The sequence below is a fragment of the Symphalangus syndactylus genome, chromosome 6, assembly GCF_028878055.3.
Source record: "Symphalangus syndactylus isolate Jambi chromosome 6, NHGRI_mSymSyn1-v2.1_pri, whole genome shotgun sequence".
Taxonomy (NCBI): Eukaryota; Metazoa; Chordata; class Mammalia; order Primates; family Hylobatidae; genus Symphalangus; species Symphalangus syndactylus.
The window spans coordinates 111,061,927-111,077,017 of NC_072428.2; the positions used below are offsets into that span (position 1 = coordinate 111,061,927).

The following is a 15,091-nucleotide window of genomic DNA, read 5'->3' on the forward strand; positions in this document are numbered from 1 at the left end:
TGTTTTCAAATGAGCTGTCAGACCTTATTTTATTGGAAGTTCAAAGAAGGCTTGGTTTTAACTTTAATAGAAATAGTTGTGACCTGCTCGAACAATGGCATTCATATAAAGAAAATGAGCAGGCATATACGTAGAGAGTTCAATGATAGAATCTTTACAACTTTAGCTTTTGCTCTTTGCTGTTAAATCTCTCTGCTCCTTTATATCCCACTGAGAGATTCCAGAAGGTATAATAAAGAAAACCTGCCAGTTTTCTAAGAAGGTTGAATATAATGCAATCAAGGGTCTATCATTCAAAGCAAATAATTAAATTTTTATTATATTCACAGCCTTTTGTATTTCTGTACTCTGCTTCTGAACAATTCCCTTATATGCTTGTGGGAGAGTTTAAAGTTTTCAGCTGTGAAACTGATTAAATTGTATAGAATCTACATTCTGAATTTCCAAGTTTAATATATGCTATAAAGTTTAGGGCTGTGAAGAAGTACGAATGAATAAAATTACACATGTCACTGGAAACAGAAAGCTTATTTAAATTTTGGAGTTTTTAATATAATTCCAAGGAATGAGTAAAAGTATCCTAATTTAGGTTCAGCCAATTTGGTTTTCTGTGCTTTACCCTAAAGCAAGCCAATTTTCAGTGAACTAAAACAAATGATGAGAGTATTTATATTCTTAAATCATTTTGAGTTAACATGAATTTTTTTCTTGATCTAGGCAATTTGATTTAAGTTACAAAGAAATATTCTTAGTTTTTCCAAAAGGTAATTAGGTTACATAAATTCTCAAGTTGTTGAGTTGTTAATTGTGTGGGTGTAAAGGCATGTGCTTGAGAATTGTGACAGTTTCGAACATATTTTAGATCAAAGTAAAAACACAGATGATTCATTCTTCTGGATGGATTATGGTCCATCCATAGTCCTAAATCTAATATGATCAAAAACACAAAGGCAGAAGTAATGCTGGGGCTTTGCAGCAAAGCAAATTGGCTTCAATACCCATGTTGGTTACCTCCAGCTGTATAACCTTAGGCATGTACCTTGCATTCTCAACCCCAACTTTCTTCATCTATAAAATGAGAATGATGAGTACCATCTTCATAGCATTGTTATGAATACAAACAAAGCAGTGCATGTAAAATGCAGTGTCTGCCACATAGTGTCAGCTTGGCTAAGGGTAGTGATTATTATTAAATACAACATAGAAACTCTCTCTCTCTCTCTATATATAATGTGTATATATATATAATGTGTGTGTATATATATAATGTATATATAATGTATATATGTATATAATTATATATAATGTCTATATAATATATAACGTATATATACATTATATATAATGTATATATAATATATAATGTGTATATACGTTATATATAATGTATATATAATATATAATGTGTATATACGTTATATATAATGTATATATAATATATAATGTATATATTATATATAACGTATATAATGTATATGTATTATATATAATGTATATATAACATATATAATGTATATGTATTATATATAATGTATATATAATATATAATGTATATATATTTTATATATAATGTATATATATTTTATATATAATGTATATATAATATATAATGTATATACACATTATGGCGCGATCTCAGCTCACTGCAACCTCTGACTCCCTGGTTCAAGTGATTATCCTGCCTCAGCCTCCCAAGTAGCCAGGATTACAGGCGTGCACCACCATGCCCAGCTAAATTTTGTATTTATAGTAGATAATGTATATATATATAATGTATATATACTACATGTATGTATACTACTATCTATCTATAGTAGATAATGTATATATATATAATGTATATATAATATATACAATGTATATACATTATATATATTGTGTATATATATTTGAGATGGAGTCTCACTCTGTCACCCAGGCTGGAGTGCAGTGGCGTGATCTCAGCTCACTGCAACTTCTGCCTCCCGAGTTCAAATGATTCTCCCACCTCAGCCTCCCGAGTAGCTGGGATTACAGATGAGTACCACCATGCCAGGCTACTTTTTGTATTTTTAGTTGAGATGGGGTTTTGCCATATTGGCCAGGCTTGTCTTGAACTAATGACCTCAGGTGATCCACCTGCCTCGGCCTCCCAAAGTGCTGGGATTACAGGCATGAGCCACCATGCCTGGCCAAATTATATTCAAATACAATATGTGCATTAAACTAAAAAATTATATCACTACTTAGGTTTGTAATTTAGTCATTTTTCTCCATTTCTCTAATCTTTTTTTCTCTTTTTCTTCTATTGTTAAAAATCTGATTTTTTTCCTTCTAAATCACCTTCCTCTTCCAAGGGTCCAGGATGTTCACTAGCCTTCATTTTTGGCCACAGCTCTCTCAGAGGCATTTTGGAGTGGAGGCAGGCAGCTGTATCCAGAGCTGGGTGTCATATGCCTTTGGGGATCCCTGATGACTCTCCGAGGGGCTCAGAGGCACATGGACAATTTTGAGAGAGTCAATGCCCAGAACTTCACCTTTCATATGGATCATACATTCAAACTTTCTAAAGTTTGATCTTGCTGAAAAGATACCTCTAAAGCAGGTTGTTCTTTCCCATTCTTTTTATATATCCTTCTGCTCTTCAGAAGAAAGACCCAGCTTTTGCTAGCTCTGATATTATAATGATGGTTACTCAAAGGTGAAAAAACATTTGCCAAAAAAAAAAAAAAAAAAAAAGAGAAACAGACAAATTTAACTATGTTGTTCTTTAGAGCAAGTGAAGGATGCTAATCACTGGGTAACAAATCCTTCACAATTCAGGTTGTTTTCAACAAGATTGAATATTTCATGATAAACCACTATGTAATTTTTAACATATACCTTGGAGGGAGTTGAAAGAACTGAGCCATGTTGCTATAACTAAACCCTTCCATCCACGTCTGTGTATTTATGTGAACATATTTTCTTCATGCTTATATTTAAAAGAATATTAATACTGATGCTGAACTCTTCTTGTTCTAGCATTAAGTGGCATTCTTTTAATGGATATATGAATTAATTGAATAAAAAGAAACCGGCTGGGCGCGGTGGCTCACACCTGTAATCCCAGCACTTTGGGAGGCTGAGGCAGGCGGATCATGAGGTCATGAGTTCGAGAACACCCTGGCCAACATGGTGAAACCTGTCTCTACTATAAATACAAAAATTAGCTGGGCGTGGTGGTGCACGCCTGTAATCCTGGCTACTTGGGAGGCTGAGGCAGGATAATCACTTGAACCAGGGAGTCAGAGGTTGCAGTGAGCTGAGATCGCGCCACTGTACTCCAGCCTGGCTATAGAGCAAGACTCTGTCTAAAAAAAAAAAAATAAGAAAAAGAAAAAGAAAAAAACCATATCTATCTGAGAGATTGCATTAGGTCATTCTTGTGTTGCTGTAAGTATCTGAGACTGTGTAGTTTTTAAAGTAAAGAGGTTTAATAGGCTCACCATCCTGCAGGTTGTACAGGAAGTATGGTGCAGGCATCTGGTCAGCTTCTGGAGAGGCCACAAGAAGCTTTTACTGATAAGAGAAGGCAAAGGAGGACCAGGCATCTCACATGGTGAAAACAGTAGCAAGAGGGGTTGGCCGGGAGGCACCACACTTTAAAAACTAGATCTCCTGAGAACTTATTCACAATGACAAGAACAGCACCAAGCCATAAGGGATCCGCCCCCATGACCCAAACACTTCTCAACAGGCCCCACCTGCAACACTGAGGTTACAATTCAACATGGTATTTGGTGGGGACATACATTCAGACAAATCAGAGCTGTATTTCCAGTACAATTTTACTTTTTATTCTATAAATTATTTAATATGATTTGTAATGTATTTCTCTTGTTCTGACTAATTATGTACGACCAATAATTTTAACTATTTGGAAGAACTTTTTTTTTTAACTTAGAGCCATACGGTCACTGAAATTCTAAAGTTTAAATTTACAAACTTTTTTCTATTGAGAAATATAGGACAATCAAAAAAAGATACTTTTTCTTTTTTTTTTTTTTTGTTTGAGACAGAGTCTCGCTGTTGCCCAAGCTGGAGTGCAGTGGCACAATCTCGGCTCACTGCAAGCTCCGCCTCCCGGGTTCAAGTGATTCTCTTGCCTTAGTAGAGACGGGGTTTCACCATGTTGGTCAGGCTAATCTCCAACTCCTGACCTCGTGATCCGCCCGCCTCGGCCTCCCAAAGTGCTGGGATTACAGGCGTGAGCCACTGCGCCCGGCCCCAAAGATTTTCATATATAAAAATATTAGGATGAAGTTCTGAGGTATTTGGGTTACTTCAGATTCATTTTAAGAGTTTTGGCTGGGTGCGGTGGCTCATGCCTGTAATCCCAGCACTTTGGGAGGCTGAGGCGGGTGGATCACGAGGTCAGGAGATCGAGACCATCCTGGCTAACACAGTGAAACCCCGTCTCTACTAAAAATACAAAAAATTAGCCAGGCGTGGTGGTGGGCGTCTGTAGTCCCAGCTACTTAGGAGGCTGAGGTAGGAGAATGACGTGTGTGAACCCAGGAGGCGGAGCTTGCAGTGAACCGAGATGGCGCCACTGCACTCTAGCCTGGGCAACAGAGAGACTCCATCTCAAAAAAAAAAAAAAAAAAAAAAAAAAAAAAAGTTTCACAATAGGCTGAGAGACACACTGGTTAGGTCAAAGTCAGGCAGATTCCTGTTGATTTTGAAAAAGGCAAAATAATAATATGAATTGATATCAAAACAATAGACTTAAATTCCAGCTGTATTACAAATAGATAGATTTGAATGCATCCTTATTGGCCTTTTAATTTGGGCAAAGAACATAGAATCCTGGATTTTATATATTTAATTAAGTGCCCTTAGCTTTATCCATGGATATAGGTGGGTCTGAGCTCTTACCTCATCCTTCGTTTTAAGCATTGACTAAAACCTGAAATGATCGTCCCCTAGATTTTGTGTTCTATCATTGATTTGCCCTCTTTTCTAGCTCATTCTTATCAGTATTCAAGTTTGCTGTTGATATTTCACGTCCAAAAAATTGAATAAAAAATTCAAGGATAAAAAGTTGTTCAAGAATAAAACAGAGACTAAAAAGTAGGTGGCATGAAAATATAAAATATTTCCACTATTTGTAGGAACTGAGAAACAGAGTAATGGAGAGGTTATTTTTTGCTTCATTTTCTTTTGCAAAATTTCTAACCTTGAAATAATTGTTTTTGGGGACTTTGGTGTTACAAAATTAGCAAGTGGATAAACATGATAATTGGAGAAAATGCAGCTGTGAAGACTGCAAAGTTATTTTTTAAAGTTTGAATTGTAGTCATATACATGTAACGTGAAATGTATCATAATAATTTCTAAGTGTATACTTTAGTAGCATTAAGTATCTTTACACTATTGTGCAACAATCTCTAGAACTTTTTGCGCAACTGAAATTATATAACCAGTAAACATGTCCCCATTTCCCCCTCCTCCCAGTCCCCAGCAACCACATTCTAATTTCTGTTTTTATGCATTTGACTACTCTAGATACCTCATATAAGTGGAACAATCCAGTGTCTTCATGACTGGATTATTTCACTTAGTGAATATTGTCAAGGGTCATTCATGTTGTAGCATGTGTCACAATTTCCTTCCTTTTTAAGGCTGATTAATATTTGTTGTAGGCACATACTACATTTTGTTTATCCCTTCATCTACTGATGCACGTTTGGGTTGCCTTCGAATGTCAATAATGTTATTATGAACATGGGTGTGTGAATATGTCTTTGAGACCTTGCTTTCAATTATGCTGATTGTATACCCAGAAGTGGAATTGCTGGATTGTATGGTAGTTCTATTTGTAATTTTTTCAGGAACCACCAAATTGCTATTCAAGTGACTGCACCATGTTACTTTTCCACCATCAAAGCACAAGGATTCCAGTCTCTTAATATCCTCACCAATGATTATTTTCTGTTTTGTTTTTGTTAGTCACCATCCTAATGGGTGTGAAGTAATATTTCACTGTGGTTCTAATTTGCATTCCCCTAATGGTTAGTGTGATATTGAGCATCTTTTAATATGACGTTGGTGCAAAATGACCTTAAGTACCAATATTCCCTCATCTGACTTAAGTACCAATATTCTTTAATCTGAGAAGATGAAAAGTTCTTTGACACACAGTAACATCGAGAGAAACACTGGTATACTTTAGTAAGGTACAATGCTGTTAAACATGACATTCTGCTATGGTTTCTCATTCAAGAACATTACTTTGAAAAACCCTAATATTAGTAAATCTTTCATCCTCCATTCTAACTCATAGATTAAATTTTCTTATCTCTAAAATTCTCTCAAACAGCTGTAGGCTTCTATTCTTCAAAGGTTTTATTACAAGACACCAGAGAAATTTATATTCTCCCTCTCTCATGAGATGGGAGCAAGAGATAAGCATGCCATCCTGAGGAAAGTGATGTTACCCAGAAACTACAGTAAGGTGTTTCTCTTGTCAAGGTGTCTGTGGTTTCTGTAATGTCATAGGTTTGTTTATTCAACAGTATTTACGGAATACCTACTTAGCATTAGTCACTGGAATCCAGAAGATAAAATGGGACAGTTCCTGACCAAAAAAAAAAAAAAAAAAGAACAAAAAAACAACTCACAGTCTAGCAGAAAGAGCAAACAAGAAGGTTGGCAAGTTTAACACGGAACAAATGACGTGTTGACATTGAGATCAATTCACCCAAGCAAGGTCTTATGGGAGGATGGAGAGAAATAATGAAGCGGAACCCAGAACATAACATGGGAGGAGTTGTAAAATATGTGGTGGAATGAAGTAGATAACAAGGACACCTTGGAAAAGATATCAGACATGATCCAAGTTTTTCTATATGCTTTTAAGTGCATTCTGTTGCTCTTGTCCTTCCATTTTTAATTAATTGAAAATTTTAGTCCATCCACTTGTATCTGAGTAAGTTGCTTGAATGGATCAATGTTGTAAAAATGTAAATACCTTACTAGTTATTGCTTGAATTTTACACAGATACAAACAAATGATGATGCGTTAGCTGACTGGTTTTACGACCATGATCTTACAAGGTCATTTTCTATATAATTTATTTTGCACTAAAGTTTACACTGAAGGAAGAAAATTTATAGTTTATAAAATAGTTTCATGTCATGTTAAAAGTTACAAGATGTTCTTTTATTCATATTTATTTTATTGCCAATATACCGATTTCCTTGCGAACTTATATTCTCACATTTATTTAATTCAAAAACATTGATTGGAAGTGTTGATAAGGAGAGGAAGAAGTCTCCTTAATATTTGACTTAATGGCTTGACTGTTTTAAATTAGCAGCAAAGGTGAAGGTGCTGCTTCAGGTATTTGTGAGTTAAGAAAGTGCATGGGTGAAATTGTTCAGCTTCCGGTGGCATTTGAATGGAATTAACATCAAATAATTTCAGATTTGTCATTGTCTCATGAGATCATTGAGCATAGTTCTGTCATTCTGCACTGAGACTCACAGAACTCATGTAATTTGACCAAGGAAATACAATTAGAGTAACAAATTGCAATGTAACCAGACACTCAAAAAAGTGGTTCACTTAGTTAATCTAAGTGAGTTAGATACAAGAACTGATAAAAGTTGTGCCTTCTTTGGAGACTTTGAAAGTTTATGATTTTTAAAAAATTCGTATTAAGCACTCGCATGATTCTACTTTCATTTCTAGCATATGTAGTTTGCTTGCCACTATACTGAATGAATTAAAAAGAAGGAATCACACTCATCTGGATTTTTTTTTTTTTTTTTTTGATACGGAGTCTCGCTCTGTCACCCAGGCTGCAGTGCATTGGTGTGATCTTGGCTCACTACAGCCTCTGCTTCCCTGGTTCAAGTGATTCTCCTGCCTCAGCCTCCCCAGTAGCTGGGATTACAGGTGTGTGCCACCATTCCCGGCTAATTTTTGTATTTTTAGTAGAGATGAGGTTTCACCATGTTGGCCAGTCTGGTCTCGAACTCCTGATCTCAGGTGATCCACCCGCCTTGGCCTCCCAAAGTGCTGGGATTATAGGCGTGAGCCACCATGCCCGGCCGTCTTGTTTTAATTAATAAAAAATAAAAGGAGCTGACATGTACTGAATACGGATGTGCTGGGTGGTGAAATTCCTTATGTACATTCTCTCCTTTAATCTCAGTGATACTTCTATAAATAGTAGGCACTGTTATTAATCCCACAAAGTCTCACAACTTTGGCACAAAACCAAAGTTGAACCTGGACCTTTTTACTTCTAGAGTCTATGTACTATGCAACTTGTCTCCCAAAGCACAGAACACAGGGCTTTCTAAAGGCTACAGTTCTCTAAAAGTTGAATTGAATGGCATCCCATATTTAAATGCTCACTGTTACATTAAGAAATTAAGAAATTAAGAAATAATCATTTTCATTTTAGAGAAATAAGTGCAACCCTAAGACATTAATTTGCTAATTATTCTTCCTCATGGAGATATAATCTTATAATTTATCTTATTTATCTCATATGCTACATAGACATTTCCAGCTTTCATATATTATTAACCTTAGCCTCTGTGATATTCAGGTAACATTGAAATAGAAAATGCAACAATGTCACACATAAACCTTTCTACATAATATGGTGAAACGAATGAAATATGATGAGTTACTTTTCCTTGGAAAAACATAATGTTACTCTGCTTTGAATCAAAGGTGTTAACATTTTTAGGTTAGCAATAATTTGTTTTCTTTCAATCATACAATTATTACATTTATTTTCCTTAGTAAAATGGAAAAACATCCCAATTGCCAAATACTAATGACGCATTCTTAGGGTCTCTATGTGTAATCTTATTAGGTTTCTGTTTTCAACTGGAAAGGTTGTGAAGCCAGTATTTGTTTATCTTGGGGGAATTTTGCTTGTGCATTGAGAAGACACATTTACCATTTTTCCGCAGGCAATCCAGGCCAATATTTGTCCTTCTTTATCATAGCAACAAAAGTTTTTCACTTTGAAATCCTGTGTAGTCTGGATAGATTTAGTCTGTTTTTCCAATAAACATTAATAGAATACCTGCTGCATGTTTTTTCAAAAAATATTTTTTGTTCTTCATCTTTAAAAGAGTATGTTTATCCAGAGAAAGTTTATGAATCAATATGAGATTTGTTTTATATTTTAAAAAAATATTCACTTGAACTTTGATATGCAGCATCCTCAAGAGGTAGTTTTGTTTTTATCATTTTAATATTTAAGCAAATAAAAACAGCTATTTGTGATACTAACAATTGTGTTTTTAAGATGACACAACTGAGCTTTATTCCCCCTTTTTTGTAATACTGCCCTATACTCTCTATCCACATGAAATAATTAAGAATTAAAACAGTAACAGGACACTGGGATTCTCTCAGAGTCTTCTCTGGTTGGCTAGATACTGCACAGAATAATGGCACGAGGAAGAAGCAACTTTGATATATTTATTTTTGTTCTAATATGCCCCCAAAATTGATAATAATAAAAAACTAACATTTGAATTTCATACTTTAACATGACTTTCAAATACATTTTCTTCTAATTTGGCTTCACATCTCTCTTGTTGGTAGATATTAATCCCAATTTAAAGGGAAGGACACAAAGATTCAGAGCAGTGGGTGGCAAGCCCAGCTCACCTAGTTAGTAGAGTTACAAGTGAAACTGGAGTTCTGATGACAAGACTTGCATTTTCCATGATTAGATACTGTGAAATGAGGAAAATAAAATGGAGTAAGCATTGCTAAAGAAATTTAAATTACAAGATATTTAAACCTTTCTCTTTCAATATACCTGTATCTTAGATTACCAAACTTGCTGATTAGGTGGGGGTGGGGTTTGGGTGTGACAAGTAGAGATAACCTAGAACAATCCTTAAAATTAGTCACCTTGAAAATGATAGACAAGCTGAGGCTATTGTTTTAACAAGTGAATCCTTTACTTTGTTCACAGCTGCAAACATTTTTTGAGACATTCCTGAGAGCCAGTTCACCTCAACAGGCTTTTGATATTATGAAGGAAGCAATTGGCAAACTCCTGCTAGCGGCTGAAGTATTCAGTGAAACATCTGCTCTGGGACCAAAGACCTTCCATAGGTAAACAAACAAATTTTAATTTAAAGAAAAGAAAAGAAAGAAAGAAACCTATCTTTTAAAAATTGTTGGTGGAAATGTATCTTAATTATCATAAGTAGGTGGTACTTGGAAAATTTTATGTCAATATACAAATATGATCTTCTAAACATATGTGGCCATATTTATAGATCCTAAAACTTTAGAACATGTGGCAGACTCAGTAGTATCTAAATAGTGGTAACAAGAAGTAAAGTACACATTTTCAAAGTTAATCTTTTAATTGCAGCCCCCTTTTCAAGTGCAACTATTTCTATCATAGATACTTGGCATTGACTAGGTGTAATTTTACTTATACATAATGAATTTCATTCTGAAATATCCCACTGATTTCATAATGCAGAGGAGAAAATGAAGAACTTTATTAAGAAAATTCAATAACTCCTATTCCCATATCTGTTTACTTGAATATAACTTATTGCCTTTGTTCTAAGGAAATGTTAAATCTAGTATGTCAAAAAGTGGGGGAAGCACATCAATTTAAACCTTATCATAATTTATATGTGAATAAGTACCTAGCATGTAGGAGTAGGAGAGTTTTCTTCTTCATGTTTAGGTTTCCATGGATTAACTTTATTGCTTAGTTTAATGTGTTATGAATATTTAGGTATATTTTTATTTTCTGTAAGAAATAAAACAGAATCCAAATCCAAAAATTTATCACATGTAATTTTACATTATCCAAGCCACTGCTCTTGAAATTTAACAATAGGGATTATTAATTGACACCAAAAAAGGGTAAATGTAGCAAGAGAATATAGTTTTTATTATTATTTTACTTTAAGTTCTGGGATATAGGTGCAGAATGTGCAGGTTTGTCACATAGGTATACATATGCCATGGTGGTTTGCTGCACCTATCAATCCATCATCTAGATTTCAAGGCCTGCATGCATTAGGTATTTGTCCTAATGCTTTCCCTCTCCTTGCCCCCCACCCCCCAACAGGCCCTGGTGTGTGATGTTCCCCTCCCTGTGTCCATGTGTTCTCATTGTTCAATTCCCACTTATGAGTGAGAACATGCAGTGTTTGGTTTTCTGTTCCTGGATTAGTTTGCTGAGAATGATGGTCTCCAGCTTCATCCATGTCCCTGCAAAGGACTTGAACTCATTCTTTTTTATGGCTGCATAGTATTCCATGGTGTGTATGTGCCACATTTTCTTTATCCAGTCTATCATTGATGGGCATTTGGGTTGTTTCCAAGTTTTGCTGTTATAAATAGTGCTGTAATAAACATACATGTGCATGTATCTTTACTTTTATGGTACCTTGTGTTTTCATTTTAGATGCAGATTCTGCTTTCAGCTTCTAACTTTTGATATTGGTTATGGCAGTTTCATGTACCCTGTAGTGCTCCAGGTCAGTATGCCAAAGGCCTCATGTGAGCTTCTACCTTGTGGTGAAAGATCAGTGTGTGTGTGTTGTTGTTGTTGTTTTCATTCATAGTAACCAATCAATAAATAGCAATTTGCAAAAGTACTGTAGGCTTATATTCACTGTGGTTCAGAGAATTAACTAGTATGTGGAGAATCTATGAGTCCAATCCTGCCTATGTGTCTCTGTAAAACAAACATGAATTTTTCTATGGTGCAAGTACTATTTGTGAAATAAATGTGGTATGAAGTCAAGTATGCATTAAAGGAAAAAAGAGGATGTGTAGATAATAGAAAGTAACAGATTATCTGGCGTATTTACATGAGGTTATAAAAAGATAACTTTTATTTTTTACGTATAGATATTTAGTTTAAAATTGGTTTATATTTAGTTTAAAAAAACCGTAGGAATTTTTGAAATTTTTGATATGTGTAGAGTGAAGTGTTTTTGCCCATTTTGATTCTTTTCCTTCCTCTCAAATTAAATACACTCATTCATATTATCTCCCCCAAAGTATTTTTTTTCCTCTAACATAGCCCTTAGAGGCAAAAAGATAAAAAATAATTTATTAAATTAGTCTATAGAAAGTTGTACCTTGGAATACGGGGTAGGAAAAAAGGAAGAAGGGGAAAATAAAATTATGTATAACTAGAATATAGCTTCGTATAACATTTCTATGTCCTCAAACTATTATTCCGGTAAACCAATTACATTATAGATGGCTCAGACATTTGGTTAAATAATTCCAAGATTTCTCCATAAAAATTTAAAACTTTATTAATTGACACTTTTAAATAGTCATTTTTTCATTATTTTGCATGCATACCTAATTGTATTACGCTTTTTAAAATCTGTTGTTCAGAAAGAAATGTTATGTATTATCTTCCATGAGAGCATATTCTTCAGCTATAAAGGGTATTGAGATAAACTGTGACTTTATATTAGTTAATTTTCTTATACTGTACATTAAATAATTGTGTCTTTAAATTGTATCTTTAAAAAAACATTACTCACATATATAAAACTGTTGACCTCCAAAAAGACCACTAGATGTCAGTTCTGATCTATAATCCAACAGGAAATAAATCATGTCTTAGAAGTAATTCCATTGTCTTAAAAGTAAATCGATGAAAAATATTTGCTGTGCTTTTGTTCTTTCGAAGGTACACGAGCATTTAAATTTTCAAGATAATGAGAATATGGATTTTGAGGACCAAAATACAGAAGAATTCCTTTTAAATGACACTTTCAATTTTCTCTTCCCTAATGAATCATCACTTTCCATATTTTCTGAGATATTTCAGAGACTTTATAGATCAGATGTTTTCAAGGTAAGTGCATATTTGTGTACTGATAAATATTTTTTCAAGTCATTCCTTAGAAGGTGTCATTCTCTTTATGGTGCAATTCAGCAACTTAGTAAATCACTTCAAATTATTTGGCTATCTATTATATCACACTTCTTAATTTTTTCTGACCTCTGGACTAAGATTATTTTTATGTCAACTAAGCAGGTAAGTGACTGATTATGATAAAATTATGGGTTGAAAATTAAGTAAAGTGTTCATAATTTCTTATTTTTTCTTTTTGTTTTTCTTTTTCTTTTCTTTTTTTTTTTTTTTTTTTTTTGAGACAGTATCACTCTGTCACCCAGGCAAGAGTGCAGTGGCATGATTTTGGCTCACTGCAACCTCCACCTCCTGGGTTCAAGCGATTCTCTTGCCTCAGCCTCCCAAGCAGCTGGGACTATAGGCATGCACCACCACACCCAGCTAATTTTTGTATTTTTAGTAGAAACGGGGTTTCATCATGTTGGCCAGGCTGGTCTTGAATTCCCGACCTCGTGATCTGCCTGCCTCGGCCTCCCAAAGTGCTGGGATTATGAAATGTTTGTGGATATTATGAATAATACATATTGTATGCTACAGAATACTTTTTTATTTTTTAATTTTTTCTTTCATCTTATAAGTTCAGAGGGTACATGTGCAGGTTCATTACATGTATTATAGAATACTTTAAAAGAAATGTTAGAACTCTTTGGAGGTAGTCTAGAGTAGCAGTGAGTGCTCCAGATTGACATCAGAAGACTTGAATTATAATACTAATTTTTTTAAGGATTCACATCTATTGTCACGTTTGGGCAAATGCCAATGAAAGGAGCAGAGTGCTTCAAAATAACATGGATTGATTTTTTTTTTTTTTTTTTTTTTTTTTTTTGAGACGGAGTCTTGCTCTGTCACCCAGGCTGGAGTGCAGTGGCGCGATCTCGGCTCACTGCAAGCTCCGCCTCCCGGATTCACGCCATTCTCCTGCCTCAGTCTCTCCGAGTAGCTGGGACTACAGGCGCCCGCCACCAAGCCCGGCTAATTTTTTTTTTGTATTTTTAGTAGAGACGGGGTTTCACCGTGGTCTCGATCTCCTGGCCTCGTGATCTGCCCGTCTCGGCCTCCCAAAGTGCTGGGATTACAAGCGTGAGCCACCGCGCCCAGCCGGATTGATTTTTATAACACGTTAGCATCTCCCCAACCTCACTACAAAAGCATCATTGAGCTATTTTATCCAGGTCCTCCCTGTCAAATATGAACCTTTCTTAATATTCAGACACCACTGTGACAAGTTGAAGTTGCTATGTATTATTTAACATTAATTAGCTCAGTTGCTTATAGAACTCGAAATTTGATTGGTTTATGAAATGAGAGGTAATTGGGGGTAATTGGGTTGAACATGGTTTGACTTTTTAACAATTGCTTAAGTTCTTTCCCCCTACCAATACAGGGTGAAAACTATCAAAAGGAACTAAATCAGTGTCTATCCTTAGAAGAAATTGACTCAATTATGACTTTCATAAAGGAGCTTGGAAGTCTGGGACAATTCCAACTGGTAAAGCAAAAGTGACATTTGATTCTTTCTTGTTGACTGGGATTAGAGTAGATCCCTGTAAGCTACCTGATTTTGACATCAAACTAGATTAAGTATTTCTTTAAGAAATAGAAATCTTTATAAGCTACTTTGCTCTTTTCAGAGATCTAAGTAGCAAAATGAGCAAGATTTATATGCATTACTTTAAGACTTTGCAAACAATATGTGACTTATTAAAGGTAAAAGAATATGGAATTAGCATAACTGCCAGAATTTGACAGTTCTCATGGGGAAAATGCCAACATTTTTCTGAGGAAGTTTTACTTTTAGCTTCAGAACATTTACATGCAACCAAAAGTTATTTCTGCTTATTATACCCTTGTTATTTCTGCTTATTATACCCTTTTTGTTTTTGTAAAATCATATAGAGTTGAAAATAATATTTTAGAAGACTGCCTAAACCTTAATTTCTTATAACTCTATATCAAACTTCAAAGAAAGGAAATGTAAATAATTATAACTTTTACTGGCTTATATCTTTTAAAAAAGGCATGCATTTTATCTTCTATGTATTTTGTTAATTCCTTGGTCAGTATCAAAGGATAATTTATTGAATGCGAAATGCATGTTTAATACTTATTTTCTTTCCAGTTCTGATACTTTTATAGACTAAAATGAATTTGTATTTTTCCACCTAAAA

The 15,091-nt window shown here is 34.7% G+C and overlaps 1 protein-coding gene across 1 annotated transcript in view; it reads left to right on the top strand.

Moving 5' to 3' along the window:
- The window catches only part of CPED1 (cadherin like and PC-esterase domain containing 1), a 314,315-nt gene that overhangs the window by 127,873 nt on the left and 171,351 nt on the right, over positions 1 to 15,091 (top strand). Inside the window, exons 8-11 of the mRNA XM_055283806.1 lie at positions 9,981 to 10,123; positions 11,445 to 11,517; positions 12,696 to 12,863; positions 14,308 to 14,412. Of these exons, the coding sequence (XP_055139781.1) occupies positions 9,981 to 10,123; positions 11,445 to 11,517; positions 12,696 to 12,863; positions 14,308 to 14,412 (489 nt within the window). The remainder of the gene's footprint in view (positions 1 to 9,980; positions 10,124 to 11,444; positions 11,518 to 12,695; positions 12,864 to 14,307; positions 14,413 to 15,091) is intronic.